We start from the raw sequence: 13,127 nt of genomic DNA, 5'->3' as shown, positions 1-13,127 counted from the left end.
AAACACCTCTAGACAGGCCCCAGAAACTCAACTGTCTACAACTCTTAGGAGTTTGTACTCATGATCCCTTCCCACCCCAAGACAGAATGTTGAAAGACTTGATCTTAAGCCGGCAGCCCCAGCTGCTGAGTTCCTGAATGCGGCCATCCTGTCATATCCAGGAGGCACTGTTTGCTCTGACCTCTCTGACCTCTCACTGTTACAGTCTTTCTGCTCTCCTCTTCCACGACGTTCCCTGAGCCTCGGAGAGAGGGTGTCATGTGGATTTGTGTCTGAGAACTCGTTGACACACATCTCTTCTGCAGCACGTTTGCTAGCACCCGGAAACCTGCTGCGGTGTACCCCGAGTCTTCTCTGCATGCACTGCTCCTGCAGCACGTTCGCTAGCACCTGGAAACCTGCTGCAGTGTACCCCAAGTCTTCTCTGCATGCATTGCTCCTGCAGCATGTCCATTGGCACCCGGAAACCTGCTGTTGTGTACCCCAAGTCTCAGCACGCACTGCTCTGTCAGTGCCCCGGTAAGAAGTCTAGTTTTCCCATCAGTTCTCGATGCAGACCCTGCTTCTTAGTCCGGGTACATACACTGGTTGTTCCAAGTCAAGGACCTTACATGGTTGATTGACATTTCCATATCAGAAAAGGAAGCCCCGTCACCCTTGCAATCTGGCTTAGAAAACTCCAGGCAAAGCCATCCCATCTGTTAGATTCCCTGAGCTTCCAGGCTGGGCTCTGCTAGGAACTCTAGGATACAGGGCCCCTGAGGGGGAGCACTTTATCTCTGCTTCAGGGCTGACGTGAGAACCATTCCTGGGGCGGGGGGCTCCTCTGAGGTGGCTTCTGCCTCTCTCCTTCTCTTTCCTCTCCCCAGGTTTGTTCCTCTTCCCCTCTCCGTGGCCCTCTCCTCAGAGGAAGCTATTCTACCACTCTCTGCCCAGTCAGAGCTTGTTAGACCTCCCCAGTGCACTCACTCACAGGTAGGGGACAGTGCCCTGTGCTGGGACAGCTCCCAGATGCCTTGCTCTGAGATACTTCAAAAAGTTCGCACTCCACGAGGCCTCCCTGGCTTCTCAAGGGCCAATGTTCTCTATCCTAAAATGGAGCAGCTCGTAAAAGTGATCATAGAATTGGCAGAACGGTGCCCTGGGGGCCCAGGAGTGAAATTCTAGGAATTTCTACCTCTGCCTAACTTTATCAGGACATGTTCTACACAATTAGAGGTTGGCTGCTGTCCATCTCCTGCCTGAACTCTCAGGATGGACAGATAATCTCAGCAAGGCAGCTGCCTGAGAGGCTTCTACTGCTGTATCTTTGAAGTCACCATAAGCAGGCACTCCCTGCCCAACAGAGAAAGCCCACAGAGTGCTCATGCAGGCAGGGGTCAGAATGACACTGGCTCCCACCTCTACCCTGTCTTGAAGCCTACCTACTGATGGACAGGTATAGTCCAGCATAAGCCAAACGGTAACTCCACGAACCCCCATTTTTGATCTAGCTAGATCTGTGAGGATAGCGCCCTCTCCTTTCTCAGCACCCTGTTCCTCAAGAAGATCAGGTGGCAGGAGACAGGAGGCAAGAGAAGCCTGGGATGTTAAGGACCCCTCCTTGGATGAAGGCAGCCATTTCCCTGTGCCTTGTTGATAGGTAAGCAGGAAGGAGTCTTTACTGGAAAGATAAAGCTGAGATTGCTGAGGGGGCTAACTCTGCAGGTCCCTCATTGGGGAACAGATAAACTCCAAATTAGACCACGGCAGCATGCTATCTAAAGGTTTTGTTGCTCAAAGGCTTGGAGATCTGTGCTCTGCAAACTGCCGTTCCATAGGGGAAGGAGATAGTGGAGGGACATCCCTTTCCAGGCGTCTGTGGGGATAAAGGGAGCCAGCCTTCTTGTGCTCCGGAATCGTGCTCCGGTATTGTGTTCCAGCTCCTCCACCATGAATTGGCAACTGAACTTCAGGTCAGGCAGTGACAGGGGAAACTTCAGTGTGCTTTCTGCCTTGGTGCCAAGGAGACCCATGGGCAGTGTGGCTTTTTGCCAGAAAACTGGCTACAGGGTTGGAGCCAGCTTCAGCAGCAGGAGCCTCTACAGTCTTGAAGTTTTAGGCACATTTTCTTCAGTGTGTCAGGAGTCAGTGCTCAGGTCACAGGGCACAGCCTTGGGCAGGACTCTGGATATGGAGGGACTCGAGCCAGCGGCTTTGCCAGAAGCATGTTTGGCAGTGTGGTCCTGGGACCCACTTGTCCATCTGTGTGTCTGCCTGGGGGTATCCACCAGGTCACTGTCAACAAGAGCCTGTTAGCCCTCCTTAACATGGAGCTGGACCCTGAGATCAGAAAGTGTGGGCGCAGGAGTGGGAGCAGATCAAGGCTCTAAATGACAAGTTTGCCTCCTTTATTGACAATGATGGCACAGCAGTAGCAATTCTCCTGTTTGCCGAGCAATGGATAGATGTGATGTGAGCTGGATGGGTGGTCCCTCATCACAAGGGCAAGGGAATAGATATACAAGGTGCCCAGAGCAGGGAAAAAGATTGCATCCTTTGGGAATCTTATAGAGAAGGGAAATAGAGGTAGCTTTATTTTGAGAAAAGTGGTGAGTTCCTGAAGGTCAAATTGTGAAGGGTGTTCCCAGGTTTTGTTTTATTGTTTGTTTGTTTAAAGAATGCAACAACTGAGAGACTGAGCACAATAGGGAAGGCAGGGTTCACAAACAGGGAGAATTAGAGGGAATGTCTCTGGGTCCAGGGTCAGGCCTCAGAAGAAGCTAGAATGCTGTCTCCTGGCCAAGTGCTCTCTCAATGACTAGGGGTCCAGAAAGCCAGGGATGCACTTGTCCACGGTATCTCCCAGGAAGAGCTGCTGTTCGACAGGATTTTACAAAACCCCTTTCTCTTTGGAAGTCAATGGTGTACGTCCATGGGGCATGATAATATTTGTATGGTTCCAGGTAGCTATGGGTTTGGGTTGCGGGTGCGCTTCCTGGAGCAGCAGAACCAGGTGCTGGAGACCAAGTGGGAGCTGCTGCATCAGCTGGACCTGAACAACTGCAGGAAGAACCTGGAGCCTGTATATGAGGCCCATATCAGCAGCCTGCAAAAGCAGCTGGATACGCTGTCTGGGGATAGAGTGAGGCTGGACTTGGAGCTGAGGGGCATGCGGGATGCTGTGGAGGACTGCAAGAAGAGGTGAGCAGGCCACCAAAGGTTCCTGGGTCAGAAGCTCATGCGGTCTTTTCTGGCTAGAGGGAGACAACACATGACAACACAGCCCTGTGTGACAATTCCTGTGACAGCACTTGGGTTGATGGTAGGAGTTCCTTGATTCACTGACCCTCTGGAGGCTTTAGCTGCTGGTTAAGGGCTCTGTGCAGGCTTTAGGGATACAACGAGGAAACCTGCAGACTCCTTACTCATACCGCTGGCCTCTTGGTGGTCACTTCTGTCTTCTCAGTTACTTTCCTGTCGCTGTCACTAGCGCCTGACAGGTTTGTTTTGGCTCATGGTTTGGGGGCTGTCTTTTGTGGCTGGGAAGCACAGTAGCCGGTAACTCCACTGGGATGGGCAGCGACTCGTTTCATGCTACCAGCCAAGAGGCAGAGAGCTGGGGCCAGAAGTAGGGTCAGTCTGGAACTCCGCAGCCCTGCCTCTCCAACTCTGTGGCTGTCAGCTAGGTCCCATGACTAGAAGCTTCCAAAACCTTCAAAACAGTACCATAGGCTGAGGACACATGGGCTTTTGGGGGACACTCCCAATTTCAAGAATAGCACCGCCAGGCAAGGATGGCAGGTGTAGTTCAATCTCACTGTCCTCTCCTGTCCCATGTTTCTGTCCACAGACATTCAACTTCTTTTCTATAGGACTGGGCATAGGTAGAGGAAAGCCACTAGTCCTCCCGAAACACCTCAGTCCCACTTGGAACCCCCTCTAAAGACACGTGTGTCCCCGACTTTCCTTCCCCTCTAACCTGTGCCTGGGAAAGTTCTGCAGGAGAGGATTGGCCTCAGAAAGAGCAGGGCAGGCTGGATCTGTGATGCCAGGGCAGAGTCAAGCTGGACCTTTAGCAGGTGCCTCTCCGAATACAGGATGACAAACAAAGAGGCTGGCAGACCTCTCACCCTGGAGAGTGCTTCATGAATGGAGCTACACTGTCCTTGCTTCCCCTGGGAAAGACTTAGGAAGGAGACAAGCTGGAAGGGCACCTGGGTGCTGGCTTCACCACCTCCATTTCACGGTCACCTCAAGGTGCCTGGAGTAGGTGTGTTCTCCCTGTACTAGTCAGCTCCTCCATCTCATCCCCGTCTACCTGCTCTGGAACACTAGATCTGGGAGCTGCAGCTGGCAGCTGGCTGCCATGGGGACAATCTGAAGCACAGCAGGAATGAGGTGTCGGAGCTGAACCAGCTTATCCAGAGGATCTGCTGTGATAGTGCTAACGTGAAGAAGCAGGTGAGCAGTGACCTGGAGAAGAACGAGAGGCACAGTTCCACCCCTGCAATGAAGACACAGGGCTGCCCTACCTCGAGGAAGAAGCAGGTCTCCCTCTTGGGTTTGAGAGTCCCAGGACAACCACAGGCCCTCTTTCTCACCTGCATAGTTTTGGGAAGATCTATGTCTGACTACACTGGACAGACAGTAGAGTAGGGCAGAAAAGGAGTAGCGACTTTCCCTCCCCAAGATCTTCATTTTCAGGGCAGGGCTGGAGCTCAGGGGCTCTATGTAGCCTTGCGTTGTTTTTTCTTTTTCTTTCTGTGTCCAACACACCTGTGCTATGTCTGTTGTTTGTGACCCTCTGAGAGTGGGCCTTGGGCCTCCTTCTCCCAAGTGTTTGGGGGCACAGGATAAGATAGGGCCCTCTGTGGTCACCCTGCATTCCTGTCCTCGTGGAGGGACTTGGCCCTGGTGAAGTCCCCTGGTTCTCCCACCTGTGCCACAGGACCCCTTGTTTTGCCCTGGTCTCACCTGAAGACAGAAATTCCTAAATGTTGTGTGTGTGTGTGTGTGTGTGTATATGTCAGTGTATATATGTGTGCATGTGTCAGTGTATGTGTGTATGAGTGTGTATGTATGTGGGTGTGTGTATGAGTGTGTGTATGTGTGTCAGTGTGTATGTGTGTGCATGTGAATGTGTGTCTATGAGTGTGTGCCAGTGTATATATGTGTGTATGTGTCAGCATGTGTGTGTGTGTGTGTGTGTGTGTTCCTTTCAGGGACCCTCTGAGGAGCCACATCAACACTGTTAGTAACAGGTTGTCATTGACTCTTCTCCTTGCATTCCCAGGACCTCTGTGACATGGAGGGTCCGGGCACAGGTGCACCTTTGAAACTATGGTTGGCTGACTTATGTACTCCATTATAAATGCCCTGCTGGTAGCCCTTGAAATCACACAAGTCTGAGGACTTCTTCAGAGTCCAGCATCCCTGCCTGTGGCTGTAAGTCAGGGCTGTTTTATGGAGCATCTGCCTTGCCTATCCAGGTCATACGCAGGGGCATTCAGGGACCTAGATAAAGCTCCCTGCAGAGTACAGGGCTCCACCACGCACTGCCTTGGTGCTAGCAAGTGCAGAGTGGAGGTGTCCTATAGCAGCAACCTGACTGTGCTGGGCATCTCAGGAATGATTCTTCTGGTCCACAGTCACGATGGCCTTCCCTCCAGGTTTGAGACAACTTCAGCATCTTTGGGATTTCTTCCTACTCTGCTGACTTGCTCCCAAGGGTCCTGTTGTAATGCCTCATTTTTCTGACTTCTGAGAAATATGTGTGCATGTATGTGTGTGAGTGTAGCGTATGCATCAGAGCTACAGTTCCGATCTTTTGCCTAGTTGTTGTCACTTGCTGACAGACACCTACTCTCGGCTCTTCTTTCTCAGCTGTCATTAGCAGCAGTTGTGGTTCCTATGGTAATCATTCAAGCCCCATGAGCTCTGACTTTGGGACTGGCAATGCAGCAGGCAGCCCAACAGCCCACGAAACAGCCAGTCCAAGACCTGAGGAGCAAGAGCAAGAGACCTCAGGGACTCCCAGGACAAGAGCGCTGTTGTTGGTACCCTGGCCAAGAAGACCACTTGATCAGCCCCACTCACCTCAGTGTCTGGAGAAGAATATCTTTGCTTCTGCCCAGAGAACCATCACACTTGAACCCTCCATCCCCGAGTTTTAGGACTGTCTCCAGTGCATGTGACATCTGCTATCTACTTTAAGTTCTAAGTGACACAGTCAACCTTCCCTTGCCAGTAGGTCCCATGTGAGCTTCTGGCTTTTCTTGCCTTCAGTTTGCAGGAGGCTTTGGAAACTCAAGATATTATCGTCTTCTTGAGCTAAGGAAGCTATGATCAATCAGACAGAGTGGAGAGAAAGAATGTCGAGAGAGAAGAGGGGCATTGCGGTCATATTCTTAATTGTCTAGATTTTCTGCCCTTCTCAGAACGGGTGGGACTTTTGGCAGTTTTTCTCTGTCCCATTGGCCAGGCCATTGTAGAGTGACTGGATTGTTCAGGAAAAAGATGTCCATGTTTGCAGATCCCCTGCTGAGCTCCTATCCACAGAGCCACGCAGAAGAGAAAGTTTTTTAACCACCCTGCATCATCATCTTTATTATCAATAATATCTGCTCCACCTGTCAAGCACCTACTATGTGCCAGGTTGTCAGGAGCCGGTATGTGCTGCCTCTGGTTCTCACCTAACTCTGCAGAGAATGCACAAGCCACACCTCTGGGACGCACAGGGAAGCTCTTTCTCAGAGTGCTTGAACTAGCCCACACCACACACCTACGAACCAGCTCAAACCTTGCAGACAGCAGGGTTCATGATGTTTTGCTGGCTTATCACAATAACACCCACTTTTAGAGAAGGGATGCCAAGGTCACAGTGAAGGACGCTTAGAAGAAATCCCACACTAGCTCAGAATTGAGAAATAGATGGTTATTTATTTAGCGGTAGACTCACAAATCAGAATCCTCTGCTGGAACGGAGATCAGAAACCGAATCCCGTAGCTGGAGAAGAGGCCAGGCATGCTCTACTTTGGCATAAATAGTAGAAGAGGCCACGCCCCAGTGGGCGGGTAACTACTGACTGTAAGATTTCCCACTCGACAAGGACAGTAGATTATGTTGGCTTTTGTGAAGACGGTGGCTATGTTTGGACCTTGGACTTCTGTCTGGTCCAGTGACTTCCAGGACCTGTGACACTAGGGTGCAATTGCTGTAAGCTGAGTTAGTGGGTGGACTTAATACTGCCTCTGAGTGGTCCTACCCATCCTGAAGTCAAGGTTTACTGTGTGAAGGATGGAAACATCTCATCCCTCCTTTGCATGGCCTAAGGACTCTAAATTTCTGCTGAATGTGCAATAAAGTGCTTTGATAAATGTCAGAGGTGCACATCTGTCAGTCTGTCAATCTTTCCAAATGCCCCACTGTCTAACGACAACGTGACCCACCTGGATGTGTGCATAGCCCTATTGTGTAGGCTTGATGTCAAGCCAGGGGACTGCTCAGGAGGTCACTTCAGGTTGCTGGGAGAGATAGAAACACTCAAAGCCATGCACTTGGGCCTCTCGTATTATCTGCAAAAATGAATCAAATGCATTACAGCGCATAACCGCAACAGTGAAAAGTATTAGACTCCTAGAAGAAAATACAAAGGTAAATTTGCAAAACGCAAGGATCAGGAGTGGATTAGGCAAAACAGATAAACTATTGAACTTCCTGAACGTTAAAGAAATTTTTTTTAAAATCTTTAAAAAAATTGCTTTGTTTCATTTTGTTTTGTTTGAGGCAAGTCCTCTATAGCCCAGCCTGGCCTTGAGCTCATATCACTCTTCTTCCCTCAAGCCCAGGGATAACAGGGATGAACCAGGATGACCAGCACTGTCCTAAGGCTTTAAGCCAAGGCTTTTCCTTGGGACCTATGAACAACATCTCACCTCAGATAGGGCCTGATGACAGACCAAAGAAGCAGTTCCTCTTTGTCTAACTTAGTGAACCAGGGTCTTTGCTGGGGCTACAAACAGGAGGATGGAAGAGGGTTACATGTAAAAGCATGGCCAACTCAAGGGCATCTGCGTCACCAATCCCAGAGAACTTAGACAACAACAAGGACACTAAGAGAGACTTCCATAGACCTAATCTACATGGGATGTAGAAAAACACATGATCTCCTGAGTAAATTGGGAGCATGGGGACCTTGATGGAGGGTTGAAGGGAGGAGGGGAAAGCCAGGGAGGGGAGCAGAGAAAAATGTAGAGCTCAATAAAAATCAATTTTAAAAAAAGGAAAAAATAGTCCATCCCAGCAGAGGTGATGAACCAGGAGAGCTATGTCTCTGGAGCTTTCTGACCAGTTTGTAGTCAACTCCACAGGACGACCTTGTCTCCCCAGAGATGGTTTACGACTGTTAGAACTATGGGGTGGCCTATTTCTGTGCCTTCTGGGTCTGACACACTTCAAGAGCTATCCGAGTCTTATCAGTCTCCCTCCTCCTCGATGTGCAGGACACAACTCACACTGCCAGGAAAGTGGGCGAGCCAGGCATGTTGGTGCTGCTGCCGCCTCACATTTAAGAAGCCGAGTTCAAGGCCACCATGGGGTACAAAGTAAGACCCCGTCCCCAGAAATGAAAGTGTGAGGGGGAGGTGAGAGATTAAGTGAAAAAGCAACCTGCAGGGGGAGAAAAATTTACAAATTATTTCTCTAGTAGCTCCATTGTTCAGAGTATGAGCTTACAACTCAACAAGACAAGGGCACCCTAGCCAAGAAAGTGCAAAGGGACCGCAGGCATGGCTCAGCAGTTAAGAGCACATTCCGCTCTTCCAGAGGACCTAAACTTGATTTCCAGCACCCACAGCAGACAGTTCATAAACATCTGTAACTCCAGTCCCAGGAGAGCCAACACCTCTGGCCTCTTTGGTCATTTGTGTTCACACGTGTGTGGGTGTGTGCGTGCACATTCACACACACACACACAAATAAAGTTGTTTTTTTTTTAAAGAAGTGAGCAAAGGGCTTTAATGAATTTTCATCTACAGAAAGTATACATATGACCAATGAGCACATGGAAATATGCTCAACATAACTAGCTATTAGGAAACGGGGAGCTAATCTGTAGTTTATACCTTCTAAGACAATTATAATATTAAAAACAGGAGATAACAGCTACTCCTGTTAGGATGTAGAGCAGTTGGAACGTTTTGTGCTTTTTCTTTGTTTTGAGACAGGGTCTCACTATGCAGCCCTGTCTGGCCTAGAGCTCTCCCTGTTGGTCCTTCTGCCTCTGCCTGCCATGCACTTTGTCGTAGCTCATGCACCCCTGAGCTTGGCAGAGAGGTTAGAGTCAATGTGTGGTCCTTAAGAATTGGGCTGAAGAGTTGGCTCAGTGCTTGAGAGCACTTGTTGCTCTTCCGAGGACCAAGGTTCCATTCCCACCCCCATATGGTGGCTCCCAACCTTGTGTGCTTCAGTTCTAGGGGTCCTATCCCGCTCTGACCTCAGTGTGCACCAGGCATTCGTGCGGCACACCATCATACACACAGGGAAAACGTTCATACACACAGAGTAATAAAGTAAATATGAGGACTGTAGTGGGGAGTTACAGGCGAAGGGACTGAAATCAGATATTCCAATGGAACGTGTCTTTGTCTATGCTATCCACCTTATCTATCTGCTTAATTATTGAGGCAGGGCCTCACCTTGAACTTGGAGTTTATCAGTTGGATTTAGCTGTACTGACTAGCCAGCAAGCTCCTCGGATGCTCCTTTGCCCACCAGGTCTGGCTTTTCATGCTGGTGCTCCAGGTCTGAACTCAGCTGCTCACAACTGAGCAACCTTTCCAGCCCTTTAGATCAGGTACTTAAGGCCCAGTCTTGCTTAAGTTCTCAACCCCCACATCAACCAGGTAATGTGAGCACACAATTCAACCACTGTCAGAACCTTCTTTCTATTCAGGACTCAGCAGAGGAGACCCAGGTTTACTGGACTGAGAAGTTCTCCAAGACGGCTTCCCTTATTTCGTGTGTGGTGGGTGCCAGTGTGGAGAGGCTGCCTGATACGTGCTGAGTGAATCATTTGGGAGGGCATGCTCCCAGGCTCTCTGCTGTCACAGTCTCAGAGAAGTTGGATGGAGGAATGAGTACCTTACCCTGCCACTGACTGGAGTCACTGCCTCCTCTCCCAGGACTATTATTGAGCAAGAATACATGGAAAAGACATGACATGAGACCATTGGAGTTAGAGACAGGAGCACTCAGGGATGAGAGGGACAGGATCTGAACAGCTCAGTGTTCACCACTGCGGTTCATCAGTCAGACCTAAAAAAGAGAGCCTCCCCAGAGGCTGTGGGAGGCACCTGGAGGGCGAGCATCTGCTCCAGGTACCTATGTTTCAGAAGTCAGGCTATGAGACACCCAGGTCACAGACTGCAGCCACTCTTCTGGCAGCCATGTCACAGTGCAGCTACTCACCTGCCGTTCAACCACGAGGAAGTTGCCTAACTTCCTTGGGCATTGCTATCTCATTTACGAAGTGGGGATAATAACAGCACCAGCCTTCAGGGCAGTTGTGAGGACTAAATGAATTAATATATGTGAGGTGCTCAGAACCGTGGCTGGCAGGATGAACCCTGACTAAGTGTTAGCTACGCATTATATCTTCATTATTATTGTTTACAAGGCTCTTCCATCCACCTCGGGGAATAGGTGGACCAGGTGTTGGTGTTCCCCTCCTCAGAGATGTAGTAAGAAGGGCATAGGAAGGTAGACCCACTGTTACATGGGTAATGAGTGGCCCAGCTGAGACGGTGGCATGGGGTCCTCAGAGTCCCAAGTCTACACACTATGTCAGAGATGTGGAGCTGGGCAAAGAAGATGATCAACCACGCTCAAAGGAAGTGCCCCAGCCAGAGAGCTGAGGGTGGTAGCAGGGGACAACACTGTCCTTAATGGCACCCCTTCACCAGAGACTACACTTCTCTCCCTTATACCCCAGTTCCTCGGGGTGAGCTCACCTATGACCTTTTAAGTAAAAAATCGGCTGAAGACACCCCCTGCCCTTCAAGTTGTCTGATTGTGGCCATATCCTGGGGTCCAAAGTCCCTCTAGCTGGCTCAGGGTGAGAGCACTGCCTACCTGAGCCCATGCTAGAGTGCAATGAGACCACTCTTGGGGATTCACAGATTAACACACTCATGACCTGGTTCCTCTTCCGAGGAGGGCTGGGAGGGCCTGAGCTGATCTCATCCAAATAGCCCAGCTCATTTTCTCTAATTTTGGATAATTACTTTGCTTAGAGAACCACCTGCCCCTCTCCTGGTGCCTCTAGCCTCTCCTATCCCCAATCTGACCCAACTCTCCCACACGCAACTCCTTCAATGACTCCCTGGCCCATGCACAGCCTGAGACTCAGAGTTTCTGTACCCAGATCACCCTCTACTCATGACTAGTGGGTCATTCCTTCACAAATGACCTGACCCTCAGCATCTTGGGATGCTTTCCCTACTTCTTAAGGGTCAGTTAACCCCTCTTCCCTTGAAAGATTGAAAGGAGGAGAAACTGCCTCTCCTGCAGGCAGTTCACGTGTTTTTAAGTTTCCCAAGACTCTCCTCTTTGCTCATTCCCTTCTCCAACCCTAAAGCTTTTCCCACATAGGTTTTCTCTTAAGAGGCTTGCTGACACAAGACCTCTGGAAATGGTCCGCAGATACACCAATCGAAACCATGGGGCTCCCGTGAATGTCCCATCCTAATTGTCACCACACACATGGAAGCACATTGGCAGGAAAAATGACAATTCACTCATATAAACAAAATAGGAGAGTTGAGTATACATCAATATAATACAGAGATAAAGCTGATTTGATAAGCCACACACACATCCACACACACCACACCAAACACAACATAACCACATACCACACGCATACACACAAACACACATGCAACACCATACATACCAAACACACAACATAACCACATACACCTCTCTGTCTCTCTGTGTGTCTCTGTCTCTCTTTCTCTCTCTCTCTCTCGCTCTCTCTCTCTCTCTCTCTCTCTCTCTGTCACACACACACACACACACACACACACACACACACACACAGATAAAGCTGATTTGATAAGCCACCCGCCTTTTCCTTGAATGCCCTAGTATCAAGGAAAGATCTCCCTGGTATATTCAGGTTTTATCATATGATCTCATAGTCGATTTGTTTCCCACCACGTGTGGCCTTTCTGGTCTCAGCTTCTCCCAGGGAGAATGGGACAATAGACTTTAATGCAAGAGTGGCAAGGCTTGCACATGTTATTTGATGCAAAGCACTCCCTAAGGCCTGAAACATCCTTAATGTCCAATAACTTCCCATTTAACAGGTGAACAATGCTGTGGCCCTAAGACACTCATGGCTGCTCGAGGACCACTCAAAAGTCAGTTCTGTCAGAGAGTCTCTGCTTAAGGACAAGTGTGTAAGGTCTTCACCATGAGGCCATAGGATTCTCAAAGCAGGGGTCTGTCTTCTCCTGTCCCAATTCTTTTTAGATCTCAGCTAACACAGGGACAGAGCCTTTGTACCGCTGGTGAACTGGAGCTCCATTCTGGTTTCCTTCACTCCCTCCCTTTACCCTCTAGCAAAACGTGAGCATCCTAGTACCTGATCTGGGCCCACCCTTCCTGTGGGTGGTCCAGACTCTTGCTTCCCCTCTTCTTTATCATGCTCATCAACAACAGGGGTGGGTCACTCCTCATGGCCTGTATCTGATTAACTCATTCACGCCACTGTGGAAATGACTTGGTAATAACCTACTGGGATGTTTCTCTCAGGGATACTTGCTTTTGTAGGGCAAAGACACCAAGATAAGCTCTTTGGAGTCAGGGGACTTTGGACCATTCCCATCAGAAGTTGGTTATGAGTCCCACAAACATTGGATAATTGAATCAACACCAATAGATGTGACATCGTGCCTACAAAGCGCTTCCTACTGAGTTTTATACATGGCAACTACTTGATTGGCTGTGGCTATTATTTGTAATGGTCAATTTTCTGGGATCAGCAGTGGTCTGGGAGAGCCTAGGGTGTGTAGGGTCACCACCCCTTCCCTGTCCCCAGCATCTGATGACACTGTATGGGAATGTGCTGATGTGGAGGCCA

The 13,127-nt window shown here is 49.6% G+C and overlaps 1 protein-coding gene across 1 annotated transcript; it reads left to right on the top strand.

Annotated features, from left to right (window-relative positions):
- Positions 1-1,932: 1,932 nt before the first annotated feature.
- LOC126493576 (keratin, type II cytoskeletal 74-like) lies at positions 1,933-12,559 on the top strand. The gene is given in 8 exon segments (XM_050130587.1): positions 1,933-2,089; positions 2,092-2,325; positions 2,328-2,400; positions 2,968-3,183; positions 3,241-3,304; positions 4,318-4,443; positions 12,352-12,405; positions 12,518-12,559. Coding segments are annotated over 8 exon segments (966 nt in total).
- Positions 12,560-13,127: the final 568 nt, after the last annotated feature.

The sequence above is a fragment of the Alexandromys fortis genome, unplaced genomic scaffold, assembly GCF_014885135.2.
Source record: "Alexandromys fortis isolate MF-2015 unplaced genomic scaffold, M_Fortis_MF-2015_v1.1 scaffold_348, whole genome shotgun sequence".
NCBI classification, from domain to species: domain Eukaryota; kingdom Metazoa; phylum Chordata; class Mammalia; order Rodentia; family Cricetidae; genus Alexandromys; species Alexandromys fortis.
This window is presented reverse-complemented; position numbering and strand designations above follow the sequence as displayed.